The sequence below is a fragment of the Schistocerca serialis genome, chromosome 2 (assembly GCF_023864345.2).
Source record: "Schistocerca serialis cubense isolate TAMUIC-IGC-003099 chromosome 2, iqSchSeri2.2, whole genome shotgun sequence".
NCBI lineage: Eukaryota > Metazoa > Arthropoda > Insecta > Orthoptera > Acrididae > Schistocerca > Schistocerca serialis.
Genome location: NC_064639.1, coordinates 617358346 through 617375008, shown reverse-complemented (window position 1 = coordinate 617375008; position 16663 = coordinate 617358346). Strand labels below are relative to the sequence as shown.

General features: G+C 40.6%; 1 protein-coding gene across 4 annotated transcripts in view; it reads left to right on the top strand.

Annotated features, from left to right (window-relative positions):
- Window positions 1–16663, top strand: part of LOC126457669 (gamma-tubulin complex component 3-like) — a 304002-nt gene that overhangs the window by 192037 nt on the left and 95302 nt on the right. For all 4 annotated transcript variants that reach the window (XM_050094169.1, XM_050094170.1, XM_050094166.1 and 1 more), the window contains one exon: window positions 2171–2524. In XM_050094169.1, the coding sequence (XP_049950126.1) occupies window positions 2171–2524 (354 nt within the window). The remainder of the gene's footprint in view (window positions 1–2170; window positions 2525–16663) is intronic.

Sequence of the window (16663 nt, the reverse complement as noted above, 5' to 3'; positions counted from 1 at the left end):
ATGTTTGGGGCAAGGATCCAGACCATACATGCTATGAAACAACTTTTGAAATTGATAAATCTGCAAAATGTTTTGCCGCAGGATGGTGAACTCTGTTTGTGGCCCCAGTTTGGTGGTGCCGATTCATCCATGTGGATAGCAGGTTTGTGGTCATTCCTAAGTAAAATATTTTGTGGAAGTTACAGCATATCTGCCGGCCGCTGTGGCCTAGTGGTTCAAGGCGCTTCAGTCTGGAACCGCGCGACCACTATGGTCGCAGGTTCGAATCCTGCCACGGGCATGGATGTATGTGATGTCCTTAGGTTAGTTAGGTTTAAGTAGTTCCAAGTTCTAGGGGACTGATGACCTCAGATGTTAAGTCCCATAGTGCTCAGAGCCATTTGAACCATTTACAGCATATCTCATATATGATACATGACAGGGATTACACGTTGCCCTGCCTCTGATAGAGGAGGACAAGTTTTGGCGGAAATGTAGCATGATATGGTGTTGGACAGGTGTTGCACCTGGATCTTCCTCAAGCATATGGCCCTTATGGCAAGACATTGAGAGCAGGTGTATGAGGGCTGTCTGAAAAGTTCTCACCCTCGCTCGAAGATCGCAGCACTTCTCACTTGATATTGTTTTTATTTTTATCTTATTTTTTTATTTTCCCCCCGGTTATGTTGATATGTTTGTTAGTAGATGGCACGTAAAACTGCAAGTCACTCAAGGCAACAGTTGACTGTAGGCAGTCTTTTGAGGCAGTTGTGGTGTGTGGTCCTAAAAAATGTAAAAAAATCGTCTATCATACTGTGATTAAATTCTTCCTAAAAGAAGATTTAACATCAACCAAACATTTGTGGCTTGTAAATGTGTATGGGAGCTCTTCATCTTCAATTTCCACCATGAAAAAATAGGCAGCAATTTCCCCCATGAAAGCATAGGTGGCAGAGTTTAAATGTGGCCGTGAAAGCATCCAAGATTATCTATGCCAAGGACGTCCAAAGAGGTGCATGCACACTGGAAATCACCGACAAAGTGCATGATATTATTTTGGAAGATCTATATGTAAAGGTGTGTGACATTGCTAATGCTCTAGCAATACCAAAGGAATGTTGGTCACATCTTGCAGCAGGAACTGAACATGGAAAAAGCTTTGATCAAGATGGATGTTGCATCTGCTCGCAGTGGATCACAAACACATTTGCATGACATTTTCCGAAAAGTGCATGGTACATTTTAAGAACATGATAGTAAATGAAAAATATATTCATCACTATGCACCTAAACTGAAACACTGGTTTATGCAGTGGATAGAATCCGGTTCTTCAGCTCCAAAGAAGAAAAGGATTGTATCTTCAGTGGAAAAGACCATGGCAAAAATGTTTTGGGGGTGCAAAAGGTATTTTGTAGATTGACTGCCTTGAAAAATATAATACCATAGCTTGAGAGTACTATTATAGCTCACCTTATATCTAGACTGTATGTGAGGATTCATGAAAACAGACTCAGATTAAAGAAGAAGAAAATTATCTTCCATCAGGATAAGGCACATGCTCACAAAAGCATTGTGGCATTGGAGAAACTGAAGAATTTGCACTATGAAGTGCATTCATCTTATTCCTCAGATTTAGCTTCCTCGGACTTCCACCTATTCTCAAAACTTAAGAAATTCCTCACTGATCAGCAATGTTCATCCAGTCCAGAAGCCATTGCGGCTGTAGAAGGGTAGGGGTACTTTGCAGCACTTTCGGAGAACACTACTGAGAGGTGATAATAGCAATGGAATACTGCTGGGTGAAGTGTATCGATATTAGAGGAGATTAGATTGAAAAATTTTCTCTGCAGAAATGGGGTGCTAAGTTATGGTCCTCTATGTTTAACATGTGATTCTCTGTATTTACACGATGCACAGACAGACATAATACATCAACTTGCTTTTGACATTCTAGAAATCTAGATGATCTAAGCAGATAAGTAGTTTGTTAACTTTATTTTTTAGTCCTCCAATCTTCTGTAATTGTAAAGTTATTCTAACACAACATTAATATCTTCACAGTATGAAAATATGAAATAATACATCAGTTTTATTTAAATTGTATGTAATGAATGACAGTTTAAACAACAAATACTTTGAAAGGTGGACATCTTTTCAATACTAGTAAATGATAATGTCTTTCCTCAACAGGTTTTTGCTATGAACATGTCTTCCTACTTGATGCTGTTCAATGCTCTTTGGCGAGCAAAACGAATGGAATTTGTGCTAAGTCTGGCTGTCAAGCGACAGCTAACAGCTGCTAAGCAGATGAGATGTCTGCCTGGAATGAAGCCTTTATTGCAGAGATTACATCTCCTTATCTCTGAAATGGTGCACTTTGTACATCAAGTGCAGTACTACACACTATTTGAGGTGCTGGAATGCTCCTGGGAGGCATTCAACAAAGAAGTCCAGCAAGCAGAAGGCTTGGATGATGTCATTAGAGCACATGATGCGTTCCTGGCAACAGTTCGTGCGGGGGCTTTCCTAGATGAAGGAACACAGGTAAGATATTGGAAAATGAGAGAATCTCTGCTCTCGTAGACAAACACCTTCAGCCTATTACCTGGAACCTATCCTTCTATATAAAGGATACCAACCATTTCCTCGACCGACTCTCCACAGTTCCTCTCCCTTTACCACACGGTGCCCTGCTCGTCACTATTGATGCCACCTCCCTGTACACTAATATTCCTAATGCCCATGGCCTTACTGCATCGAACACTACCTTTCCAGATGCCCTATGGATTCCAAACCAACAACCACCTTCCCAGTCTCCATGACCAACTATATCCTCACCCACAATCACTCCTCCTTTGAAGGCATTACCTACAAACGAATCTGCATGGCACCATCCTATGCTAACCTATTCACGGGCCATCTAGAGGAATCCTTCCTAAAAATCCATAATCCTAAACCCCTCACCTGGTTCAGATTCATTGATGACATCTTTGCTATCTGAATTGAAGGTGAGGACACCTTATTCTTATTCCTCCAGAACCTCAATAACTTCTCCCCCATTTACTTCACCTGGTCCTACTCAACCCAACAAGCCACCTTCTTAGATGTTGACCTCCGCCTCAGAGATGGCTACATCAGTACCTCCGTCCATATCAAACCTACTAACGACAAGCAACACCTCCACTTCGTCAGCTGCCACCCGTTTCACACCAAGAAGTCCCTTCCGTACACAGCCTAGACACCTGTGTTTGTCGCATCTGCAGTGATGAGCAGTCCCTCTCTAAATATATCGAGGGTCTCACTGAAGCCTTCACTGATCGTAATTGTCCTCCCATTCTTATACAAAAACAAATCTCTCGTGCCTTATCTTTCCAGTCTCCTACAACCTCCCAAAGTAGCACAGTCCGGCCAGAGGAGCATTCCCCTCATAACTCAGTACCATCCGGGACTGGAGCAACTGAATTACATTCTCTGCCCCGGTTTCGATTACTTCTCACCGTACCCTGAAATGAGAAATGTCCTACTCACTATCCTTCCCACTCCTCCTACCATGGTATTCCGTCATCCACCGAACCTACACAATACAGGGTGAGTCACCTAACGTTACCGCTGGATGTATTTCATAAACCACATCAAATACTGACGAATCGATTCCACAGACCGAATGTGAGGAGAGGGGCTAGTGTAATTGGTTAATACAAAGCATAAAAAAATTCACGGAAGTATGTTTTTTAACACAAACCTACTTTTTTTTTTTTTTTTTTTTTTTTTTTTTTTTTTTTTTTTTTTTTTTTTTTTAATGGAACCCTGTTAGTTTTGTTAGCACATCTGAACATATAAACAAATATGTAATCAGTGCCGTTTGTTGCATTGTAAAATGTTAATTACATCCGGAGATATTGTAACCTAAAGTTGACGATTGAGTACCAATCCTTCGCTGCTGGATTGTGTGTATCGGAGAGCACTGAATTACATAGGGATCCAAAGGGAACGGTGATGGACCTTAGGTACAGAAGAGACTGAAACAGCACATTACGTCCACGTGCTAACACCTTTTAATTGGTCTTTTTCACAGATGCACATGTACATTACCATGAGGGTATTTTGTGGAACATAATCTCCCTGTAGAGTAAAGCGGTGAGATGCCTCACATTTCATCTGTGGGACTGATAAGTAGTGTGCTTCCAGGAGTTTAGCTAAGTTAGTATTTCCGTTTTTGCACGATATTCTGTTTTTGCATGATATTCTGTTGAATGACCCACCCGCCTCCTTTAGGTGGTGTAAGTTGTGCTGTTACGTGTACTTGCTGCCTGGTTTACAACCAGATTGTGAACAAACAGTGGCATGAGACCAATAGTAATTCACAGTATGACTAGTCCACGCAGCAAGTACACAAAACATAACTCACAGCACATGAAGAAAACAATATGGTTGGTTGCCAAAATATTTTGCAAAAATTCAAATACAAACTTAACTGAATACTGAGAAGGACCCATTGATCAACCACGCTAAGAAACATGAGAGGTCACGTCTCACTGTTTCTCCTGACAAATGCCAACTTTTTGGAAAATAAACAATTTCCTGTAATCCCTTTTGCTGCTCTACATTCATGTTTGTCAACAGAGGATATGACAGAGCACCACCCAAAGAAAAAATAATCAGTTAACAACAGATAGTTGGTCACAAGATGTAAGTCAAATACACAACTGCTCACATTTCCACAGAATTGAATGTTGTTGCTATTTACAAATACAGATTTTTGTAATGGAGACAGTTATCACTTACGGCTGCAAATCAGATCAGTGTAATTCAGAGTTGCTGTACAGGAAAGCCATTGAGGTAAATCAGACAACAAACTTATTTGTTTGGTTTCAAGTGTGTATTCTGAACTACACACCAGCCTCTGATCTGGAAATAAAAGATACTAACTTTTTTAACTTAACTAATGGTGAAACTGAAACATAGCAAAATACTTTCCTTTTGAAAAGTTTAAAATTCCTTATTTTGACAACTTGCTTTCCTGATAGCTGAGTCTCCATAACAAGTCCTAATCAAACACACAAAAAGATAAATACATTACGTAACTTTTCTAACGGAGAACTAAAAAAATGGTTTATTATGACAAATTCATTTTTCAATATCAAACAATGGAAAATCCAGGATGGAATATAGCAATACGAGAGAAGGAAAGTTGCTACTCACCATATAGCAGAGATGCTGAGCCGCGACAGGCACAATAAAAAGATTCACACAATCATAGCTTTCGGCCATTAAGGCCTCTGTCAACAGTACACACACACACACACACACACACACACACACACACACACACACACACACGCAAGCGCAACTTGCACACACATCTGCAGTCTCAGAGAGCTGAAACCACACTGTGAGCAGCAGCACCAGGGCATGATGGGAGTGGCGACTAGGTGGGGGTAAGGAGGAGGCTGGGGCGGGGAGGGGGGAAGGATAGTATGGTGGGAGTGGCGGACAATGAAGTGTTGCAGTTTAGAAGGAGGGTAGGAGGGAAGGTGTGGAGGGGGGGAGACGATAAGTAACGGAAAGGAGAGAAATAAAAATATAAACAAAAACAATAAAAAGTAAAAGAAATTAAAAAGACTGGGTGTGGCGGTGAAATGACGGCTGTGTAGTGCTGGAATGGGAACAGGGAGGGGGCTGGATGGGTGAGGACAGTGACTAACGAAGGTTGAGCCCAGGAGGGTTACGGCAACATATGATATATTGCAGGGAAAGTTCCCACCTTAGCAATTCAGAAAAGCTGGTGTTGGTGGGAAGGATCCATATGGCACAGGCTGTGAAGCAGTCATTGAGATGAGAGGTATCATGTTTGGCAGCGTGTTCAGCTACAGGGTGGTCCACTTCTTTTTTGGCCACAGTTTGTCGGTGGCCATTCATGCGGACAGACAGCTTGTTGGTTGTCATGCCTACATAGAATGCAGCACAGTGGTTGCAGCTTAGCTTGTAGATCACATGACTGGTTTCACAGGTAGCCCTGCCTTTGATGTGATAGGTAATGTTACTGACCGGACTGGAGTAGATGGTGGTAGGAGGATGTATGGGACAGGTCTTGCATCTAGGTCTATTACAGGGGTACGAGCCATGAGGTAAGGGATTAGGAGCAGGGGTTGTGTAAGGATGGATGAGTATACAGGGTGAGTCACCTAACACTCCATCAGAAGAAATGTCAGCTTCTCAGTACACTGACTTTGAGAGATGACAGACTTCCAGTGAGACAGGCACTGGTTCAACAGGTCATTTGGTGCTGAACGGCACAAGTCCTGAAACAAACAAACATAGCTCGTGAGGAGGTAGCATGTGAAGCCGTCCATTTGATCAGCAGCCTACATATTCACTGTTGGTGGAATATGAGAAAACTAATCCTGCTTTCATAAGGGCAGTAGGTTGTCGAGAGTTTTTGCCACTGGTTTTTCCTGGATGAGTGGCCTTACTGGCCCACGCATAATGTGGGGGTGCTGCCATGGCAATAACTGTCTGTAGACATTAAGTCTCATTATGTTTGATGTACCAAACAATGGAAAATCCAGGATGGAATGTAACAATATTAGAGAAGGAAAGTTGCTACTCACCATATAGCAGAGATGCTGAGTCGCGATAGACACAACAAAAAGATTCACACAATTATAGCTTTCGACCATTAAGGCCTTTATCAATAGTACACACACACACACACACACACACACACACACACACACACACACACACACACACACACACAAGCACAAGCAAACGCAACTCCCCTCCCACCCCTCCTACAGTGGTATTCGGCTGTCCACCAAACCTACATAATATACTCGTCCATCCTTATACAACCCTTTCTCCCAATCCCTTACCTCAAGGCTCATACTACTGTAATGGACCTAGATGGAAGACCTGTCCCATACATCCTCCTATCACCACCTACTTCAGTCCATTCACTAACATCACCTATCCCATCAAAGGCAGGGCTACCTGTGAAACCAGTCACGTGATTTGCAAGCTAAGGGACTTTTCCTGCAATACATCCTACATTCCTGTAACCCTCCTAGCCACTGCCTACATTAGTGACTTAATCACTGTCCTCACCCATCCAGCCCCCTCTCTGTTCCCATTCCAGCACTACACAGTCGTCAGGTCACTGCCACACTCAGTCTTTTAATCTTTTAATTTCTTATTTCTCTCTCACACCCCCACCACCACCTTCTCTCCTGCTGTCCATCTAAACTGCTGCACTTCAATGTCTGCCATCCCCACCATATTATCCCTCCCCACCCCAGCCTCCTCCTTACCCCCACCCAGTTGCCACTCCCATCATGCTCTGGCGCTGCTGCTCACAGTGTGTTTTCAGTTGCCTGAGACAGCAGACATGTATGTGGGTTGATTGTGTGTGTGTGTGTGTGTGTGTGTGTGTGTGTGTGTGTGTGTGTGTGTGTGTGTGTGTGTTTGTTTGTGTATCTTTTTGTTGTGCCTATCGTGACTCAACATCTTCGCTATATGGTGAGTAGCAACTTTCCTTCCTGAATGTTGTTATGTTTAATGTATGCAACACAATGGCAAATTAAGCTAATCAAATAAAATACAAGTAACACAAAAAATCGAGAAGCCCATCAAAAAACAAATGTCACCATAAAAAAAACTCGCAAAATTCTAACTGTAATTTATCTATAATATTTGTGTTTGTGATAGGCTTAATGTAAGTTTTATTCATTGTAAGGATCATGCATTACTTTAGATTTTATGATAACAAAGGCAATGAAACCAGCTTCTTTAACAGATCGAGGGTATCAGAGTGCAAGCATGGGTTTTGTAAGGTGTCTAGATGTTTATTTGTTAAAACAGTATTACAGTATGTGTAATTTTCTGGGTTTCGCAATGACATACCAATCCTGTATAAAGGCAGTGGCCACATTGGCCTGGATCAGTTCGGTTTGAGACGTTGATGAGTTTGGATGTGCTGATGAGCAGCATGCCAGTCTTGATTAAAGTGTTTAAAATTTTCATGGTGACAAGTCAGTGTACTTGCAAAAATTACTGCAGGAGCTTGGGAACTTAAAGCAAGTTTTCAACAGTTGCATGATTGTGGACATTTAACTCTGAACAGCAGAGCAGTTAAAGACTTGTGAAATTTACACACAACTTGATGGGCATCAAATCTCAACTGCGGCATCATGCTTAAAGTATTGTGAAATTTGTGAAGAAGTTTATGGACTTCTAAAAGAATTCTGTGTGTGTTTTGTTATGTGTGTATTGAAAGGATATACATTGCTTTCTGTTATGTTGAGAAGCTAAAAAAACCTAAACTTTTTATGTCTACTATTCTTCAATATTTTAGCTTATGCGTGGTAATTTTCTTTGTCATATAATCAAAAGACAGTTTACAAAATATTCACAGTGATACTGAAAATCACAGTATAGGCATTATTACATATTTTTATGCATGTACAGTTCTGCAATTAATTTTCAATTTTTAACAGAAGAATGAGGAATCAAGGATTCTGAATGCTAGCATTTATACAGCCACTCCTTCACCATCCCCTTTGGGTGTGTGTGGGGCTGCCCAACTAGTTGAACTTTTTGAATAGTTAACCTGTACTGGTATTTTAAAATTTCTGCTGGAGCACAATCTTGCTGGATGTATCATTTTTATTTGAAGTGACAGTGTATGACACTTATTGCCAGTTTCTTTTATTTTCTTGTCTCAATCAGCCAAAGGTTTTTTTAACAGACTACTGCTGGTCTGTTGCTTAAGGTCACTGAAATTTTTTATTGTGATACCAAGTTTATTTTTGATTTATATAACTCACAGAAATAAATTTAAAAAATGTTCTTCTAAGTTGTGTAAGATTCTCTCTGTGTTGGATTAATGTTCTGATTCACCTGTGATGAAACTGAATGGGTTTGAGTTACAAACATCAGCAGGCATGGTTTTACAATGCAGCTTTGATGGTTTCTTGGTGTAGTATCAGTGTTAAATTTCCTGTGTGTAATCTGTGATCCTCGTATGTTTGATATCAATAGATTTATTTAATAAATTTTCCTTCACTTCCCCTTTTTGATGTTTACTGAGGTGGACCTGCTATTCACTTCCACCTAACTGTGCTCCAGCAGTGTGACAGGACTTGTGTCGTTTTGCTTGGATGGGTACTGATAGAGTGTGTTAATTGTCTCCCAAGCTACATGAGCGACATAAACAACTGAACTTTATACCTTCTGTATTCATACTTTCTTTTACAACAACTACGTCTTTCATAACATAATCTTGTATACTAATCAGGTGGACAGGCTGTCTTAAACATATGTAGCTTGTGCAAAAGCAAGATATTAGACAGTCATTTGTCATTGCGTCCATTGTAGCCATTTTTTATCCTTGTCTTCTAAACATCTTCAAAGCATGATGCCAAAGAACATGTAATCCACACAGCAGGTGGATATGCTCATTTGCTGTCTCGCCTTGTAGACATGATGGGTTCAAGACATTCTCCCATCTGCACATATCATAATACTGCCTCCTACAGTGGGATGTCCCAACACTTACTCACTGCTGTACATCACAAACGTCTTTTGTTGTCATGGAAGCTTTGAAATTGGATATGCTTTCCTAAAAATGTCGTGTCACATTTCATACTCCCACTGCCCCCCTAACCTGGCATGCTCTACTTGGTAATAAATGGTCATTAATTCATAAGGGAGTTTGAGAAGATAACAGCAAATTCACAATATGAGGACAGTGCAGATTTCTGCATCCCTTTGGGCACAATGCAATAATGAAAGAGATGTTCTTGTCATATTTTATTAAGTGTGTGAAACCACGGTGTGTCATAGTGTACTAGGAAGCAAAATGCAGTCTTCGTAATTTTGGCACCCATCTTCTTTGGCAAAGAAATAGTTTTCATGTCAACTTTTTGCTTGTAAGTCCTTTCTATTTTTGTCTTGGGTACGAACGGGGCGATTTTATAGCACTGACGTAACAGTGAATAGTGACCTGTGCATATTGGACAAGGAGCTGAAGCCAGCAGTGCAGAGGACGTCTACCTAGTGGTGTTATTCATATTCTCAACAGTGCACTCCTGCACACCATAGTTGCAAATCTTGACATGGTTCAGAAACTGTAATTTTATGGAATTGCATCATCTTCTATGCTGTCTTGATCTTGCTACTATGTTTTTGCATTCTATTTTTTGAGGAAAGGGTAGTTTGAGATTTGTGATATAAAGTCGTGACTGTATTTAGTCTGACATTATTTATTCTTTTTAAAACATGGTACCAGTTTTGGCACCACATGGTGTCACCTTCAGGCCCCGAGTGCAACCTGCCATCCACATACATTTTCATGTGCAATGAACAGAATTGTATGCAACAGGCCAAAATTAGCTGGATTCCGTACCTTCCATGTCAATAACAGACCCGGCACGATCAGATGTCGTATGGAAGGTACGGAATCCAGTTAATTTCGGCCTGTTGCATATGATTCTGTTTAGATGATGATGACACCATGCGGTAGCATGCTTTATAAAGAATAACCAATATTACATTCAAATACAGCCGCTGATTTTGTCATCATTATTCAACTATGTGTCCGGCTGCAGTCCCACTTGGTGAATGGTGAATTATCAGAAAAAAAAGTCCTTCCTAACTGACTGGAAGACAGATTGTATCTCCTCTTTCAGTTTGAAAAGTTGATAATGAGCTGAAATGGAAGACAATTTTGTCAGTTGCATATATATGTATCTTATTTATCATCGAAATATTTCAGGCAAGTTCAGTTAGTTGTTACTACTTGAAACATCGGTGTACTCTTTAATGCCCACTTTTTGCTGTGGATATGGGTCTCACACAGAGAAATCTCAAAAAGAAATCCACAAACACGATCACTAAGTAAGTGCACCTCACCCTGTACAGCAGAGTAGCTGTGTTGAACTATGATTCATTGACCAGAAATTGGTGTATTTTGTTAGAATCAAAACATGCAATACTGCTAGTGCATCCATTTCACATTCTGTTCCCTAGGATGTGTCTTATTTTCCAAGGTGATTTTTTACCCCTAGTTTGGTTCACACATATCAAAAATGAGTTATGTGCAATTGGGTTCCATAAGAAAAGGAGAAGCCGAGCCCCTAGGCCCCTACATTTGAGGGAGAGTGGGAGGAATCGCGTAAAAGTCTCGTTTACTTTTATCTGAAACAATATTACATTATAGTAGCTGATTAACCAACTACTTGCAGTATTGTTGTATTAACTTTAATAATTCAATTTATGAAACTCTTTGTGTACAATTTGTGCAGAGGAAATAATATGAGAAAATACAATTTTCTTTTATAAATCCATATTCTTTGATAAAGGTCGCTTTTTATGCCCTGGCAACTTACAGTAACAAACTTATGCATTAGTTCTGGAATGTTGATGAAATCTCCATTTTCGTGCCAATGTGAAAAATCTTTCTGAAGGAGCTCATCATTCAGGCCCAAACAAGGAAAACAAACTGTTCAACCCCATTATTTATAATTTCTGTGATTTGATTGAGTCCTACTTGAACCCTTTTAATACTTTCATCTGATGGGTCATCCTCCTGATTCAGTGCAGGGCCATTTTATTTTTGAACAAGAAGACAAATTGGCAATTAAAAAACAGTAAGGTTAGAGATGCGGGAAACAAGCACCATAAATTATATTACAGTTTGTATAAGGTGGCATGAAAGACATATTACAATTAACAACCTGATGTTTATAAAGCTTTGAAAGAATGCTAAAATCAGTATATAGTGCTTTGGCTGCAGAAGCAGCAGAGAACAATATTCTCTCTCTCTCTCTCTCTCTCTCTCTCTCTCTCTCTCTGACTAGGAAAGTACTGATATCACAAATATCACTCTTTTCTTGTAGTGATAAATCAAATTCATGATGTAACACAAATGTTTTCAAGCAGTAAATGTCTTTTGCCATCAACTTGTGTGATGGATAGCCCCTGAAACATGTAAATATACTTGGGAGCTATCGTTGCTTGACATCCTCTTCTGTATGGGGATGAAATTTTTGAGATAGTGTTGTCAGCTGATGTTCCTGGAGTTTCATCAAAATGAAGTAACTGCACTGCAACAATACTGAACTTGATGTCACCAGTCCTGATTGTATTTACTTTGACACAACACCTTAGTCATACAACAGTACGTCACCTAAAATTCTGCAGAATTATCAGCAGGTGGTTTGTACTTACACCACTACATTGTTGCTTACTTCCATCTGATTCAGAGTGACATGCATAGTGATGGTGGTTGGGCATTTGCTCAGGGATTTTTCCAAAGCAATTTTAAATGCCCAAAATCTTGGCATTTATAATAAAAGTACTTTTTAAAGTTTTCAGTGGTAGAATGTATAATTTACCAAGTAAAATAAAGGATGGCACGATACTCTTGATATGAGAAATTAGGAAATGTTTACATTTAAACATACGTATATCATTCATTGCCTTCATTACAAAGGACGAAAGGAAAGAAGAGAGAAACGTGTTTTTCCACTAGCATTCCAACTTGCTTGTACCAAGGAATGGCGCATGTTACTGAATGCTGCTTATCATTTACAGTGTTCTTTTTATTTTTACCAGTTCTTCTCTCTCTCTCTCTCTCTCTCTCTCTCTCTCTCTCTCTCTCTCTCTCTCTCTCACACACACACACACACACACACACACACACACACACACACACACACACACCATGTTGAAAAGGTTTTCAGTGGGGGGGGGGGGGGGGGAGTGCTTTATTGTCAGATGTAGCAACATTTTCAGCAGACTGTAGTTTTCTATTCTGCTCCTTTCTTTATCTACTTGCATGTGTGTGCACTGCTATGAAGATAAAATGGAAGCGCTAACATAAAAAAGGTTTAATAACAAAGAATCGATGCCCAAGATACTGGAATGTTTTGATTCCAATACTATGTGATTCCTACAGAATCGCCTGTTCTTGAACTTGAGGATTCGGAAACTGCATTTGACGCATCCATAATTAAAATCAGTGTGAATAAACATTTTTTTACTCTGATTTTTTGCAGTAGTCTAGTGTAAGCAAAAGTAATAACCTACAGGCTACCTACTTAATATAAACTATACTTTATTTCATGAATTACTTTTAAACTTGAGTTTTATTTTCTTTTCTTGTTGCGTACTACCCCAAGAATTGACGTCATTAAAATGTATAGTTATATTTACAGTCCAACAATGGAAACTCCCGGATGGAATATAACAACAAGGTACCCCTCCATATCAAACCTACCAACCACCAGCAAAACATCCACTTCAACAGCTGCCACGCACTCCATACCAAGAAGTTCCTTCTATACAGCCTAGCCACCCATGGTAGTGAAGACTGATCCCTCTCAAAACACACCAAAGGCCTCTCTGAGGGCTTGATAGACCATAATTATTTTACCCCATCCCCAGCCTTGTACAAAAACACATCTCCCATGCTTTATCTCTCCCCAGTCACCCACCCACCTACCAAAGTCCTATTGTCCAGCCACAAAGGAGCATTCCCCTCATGACTCAATACCACCTAGGATTGAAGCAACTGAAATACTTTCTCCGCCTGGGTTTCGACTATGTCTCCATTGTGCCCTGAAACGAGGAATATCCTACCTACTATACTTCCCACCCCATCCACAGTGGTATTCACCTGCCCACCGAACCTATAAAATATCCTCGTCCATTCCTACACAACTCCTGCTCCAAACCCCATGCCTCGTGGCTCATATCACTGTAATAGACATACCATATTTACTCGAATCTAAGCCGCACTTTTTTTCCGTTTTTTGTAATCCAAAAAACCGCCTGCGGCTTAGAATCGAGTGCAAAGTAAGCGGAAGTTCTGAAAAATGTTGGTAGGTGCCGCCACAACTAACTTCTGTCGTTGAATATATGTAGCGCTACGCAGGCATGCTTCGTAGGCACAAAGACAAATACTGGCACCAAAACTTCTGCGTCAATAAATAAATAAAAAAAAGGTGGAAGACGAGCTTTTTTTTCTCCGCCCCGAGTTTCGACCACTGCATTTTCATACATTATCCAACGAAGTATCCGTATTGTTCCTCTTCGAATGTAGCAGCATTTCAATGTACTACGAAAATCCGACTGGCAAGACTGTTTGGGATATTTGTCAATATGGCCAACTCTGCTTTCCGAATTTTTTCCTAACTGTGAGAAGAAATGGTTGCTAATAGGAACTTTTATGAATTGTGAATCACATACAGTATTCTCTTCACCATAAGAATAATACGAATATAAACATTTTGCCATGTATTCTTTCGTGTTTGCTGCTATCTCATTTAAATCCTGTCTGCCTAATAAACTACAAAACTAGAGTGAGACAACAGCAGACGCGGAAGAATATACATACCATGTCGTGTTTATATTCGTATTATTCTTATGCCTAATAGTGATACAGTCAGAAATGAAGCACGGCAGTTGACTAGATTTTTAAATCTAAGATGACTCTAATTTCTGTGCATAATGTAATTTACTAAAGAGGCGTCTGCAAAGATTTTCAGACGGAAAAAATTTTCGCTAAATTCTCGTTCAGAACATCTTCTATCATACGCAGTCTATTATTTGGTTCTTGTTGATCATTATCAAAGAAAGCAGCAGTGTAAGTAGCAACGAATAGCAGTCTCTTGCCATTGTTCTGCTACTGAGACGATTCCTCTCTTTGTTTTTTTAATTGTAAGCGGCGGTAGCGTACGGCGACAGACCGTAAACCCTCATTTTCAGAATGCGACAAACAATGCATGACACAGTACAGTAATGCATTTTCAGCTTTGAGTGACGGAAACACCTATAACAAAGAGAACTGCACTTGTTAGATCAAAGAAAAATAAACAATCAATTCAAACCAGACGAAGCACGTGAAAAACGAAGGGTACCCGTATAAATACGGACGGATCGCCTGACGCATAACAACGGCTACCTGGTAAAGCTTAACTGCTAAGCTTACGACTCGAACCAAACTACTACAGCTGTATCGTCATTCATTCAACCTAAATTGTGTCTCATATTACAATGGACCAACTTTGTTTTGATTTGGAAGTGCGGCCTAAAACTTTTCTCTCCCCTTGAATTTCGAGTCTCAGATTTCAGGTGCGGCTTAGATTCGGGAAAAATTTTTTTCCTCGATTTCGAGTCTCATTTTTCAGGTGCGGCTTAGATTTGAGTGCGGCTTAAATTCGAGTAAATACGGTAGATGCAAAACTTGTCCCATTACGTCCTCCTACCACTACCTACTCCTGTGCGTTCACAAGCAACACCTATCCCATCAAAGGCAGGGCTACCTGTGAAACCAGTTGTGTGATCAACAAGCTAACCTGCAACCACTGTGCTGCATTTTTTCACGCACATGACAACTAACAAACGGTCTATCCACATGAATGGTCACCAACAAACTGTGTCCAAGAAACAGCTGGACCACCCCATTGCTGAGCATGCTGCCCAACACAGTGTTCTTCATTTCAGTGAGTGCTTTACAGCCTGTCCCATCTGGATCCTTCCCACCAACACCATGTCACCATTTTTTCTGAATTGTGCAGGTGGGAATTCTCCCTGCAATATATTCCCGTAGCCTTCCTGGCCTCAACCTTTGTTAGTCTTTTTCCATATGCTCTAACCCCTTCCCTGTTCCCATTTCAGCACTACACAGTCTTCTACTCCACCAGCGACCCCCACAGTCTGTTACATATCTCCTTTTCTGCTAGCCCCTCCCCCTCCCCCCCCCCCCCTTCCATGTAACCTCCAGACTTACCTAACTGCCTTTAATGTCCCCCACCCCTATCCAGCTATCCCTCCAACTCCTCGCCCCACCAGCCTCCTCCTTAACCCCACCATCTGGTTACATCTCCCATCGTGTGCAGCTGCTCTCAGTGTGGCCTCAGCAGTGAGAGACTGCTTTGTGTGTGTGTGTGTGTGTGTGTGTGTGTGTGTGTGTGTGTGTGTGGTGGGGGTGGGGGGGGGTGTTCTACCTCCGCCAAAGGCCTTGTTTTCTGACAGTCTTTTTTGTTGTGCCTATATGCGACTCAGCAGCTCCGCCACATTGTAGTAGCAACTACCCTTCCATAATATTGTTATATTTACAGTCAAATTTATTTCCCCTAATAAATCTTTCCTAACTCTCGAGTAGCTTTTTCAGCTTGGTTACTCAGCCACTACAGAAGCAGTGTTGCAAAACTTCTTTTCCAATACAAAATGTCAGGTTAAAACTTTTTTACGAGTGCTGCTTATCAACCTTTAAAATGCGTAAATACCTGGGCATTTGTGAGTTTTGGATATTTGTTCCACCGAATTTCCAGGCATTTTATATCACTAGACATGCCTGAATCCACGAATGGACCACAGGGTGGCTATTTGTTACCCATTATACTCATGTTATTTACTTCAGTTTACTTAAATGGAAGTATTCTCATGTCACAGATCACATTAACTGAGTGATATTACCCAAAAGTGTCCCAAAGACAGGTAGAGAAATGGCAGCACCAGCTGACCCATTCCCTTTCACGATCCAACAGGGACCGTCCCACAGTCTTTTACTTTCAGGAGAAATCAGTTCATTTATGGAAGAAAATTTATTTTTCTTAAGTATTATTCTTGTGAAGTAACTGCAAGCAAACAGCCAAATGCTAAACAAACATTAAGGTT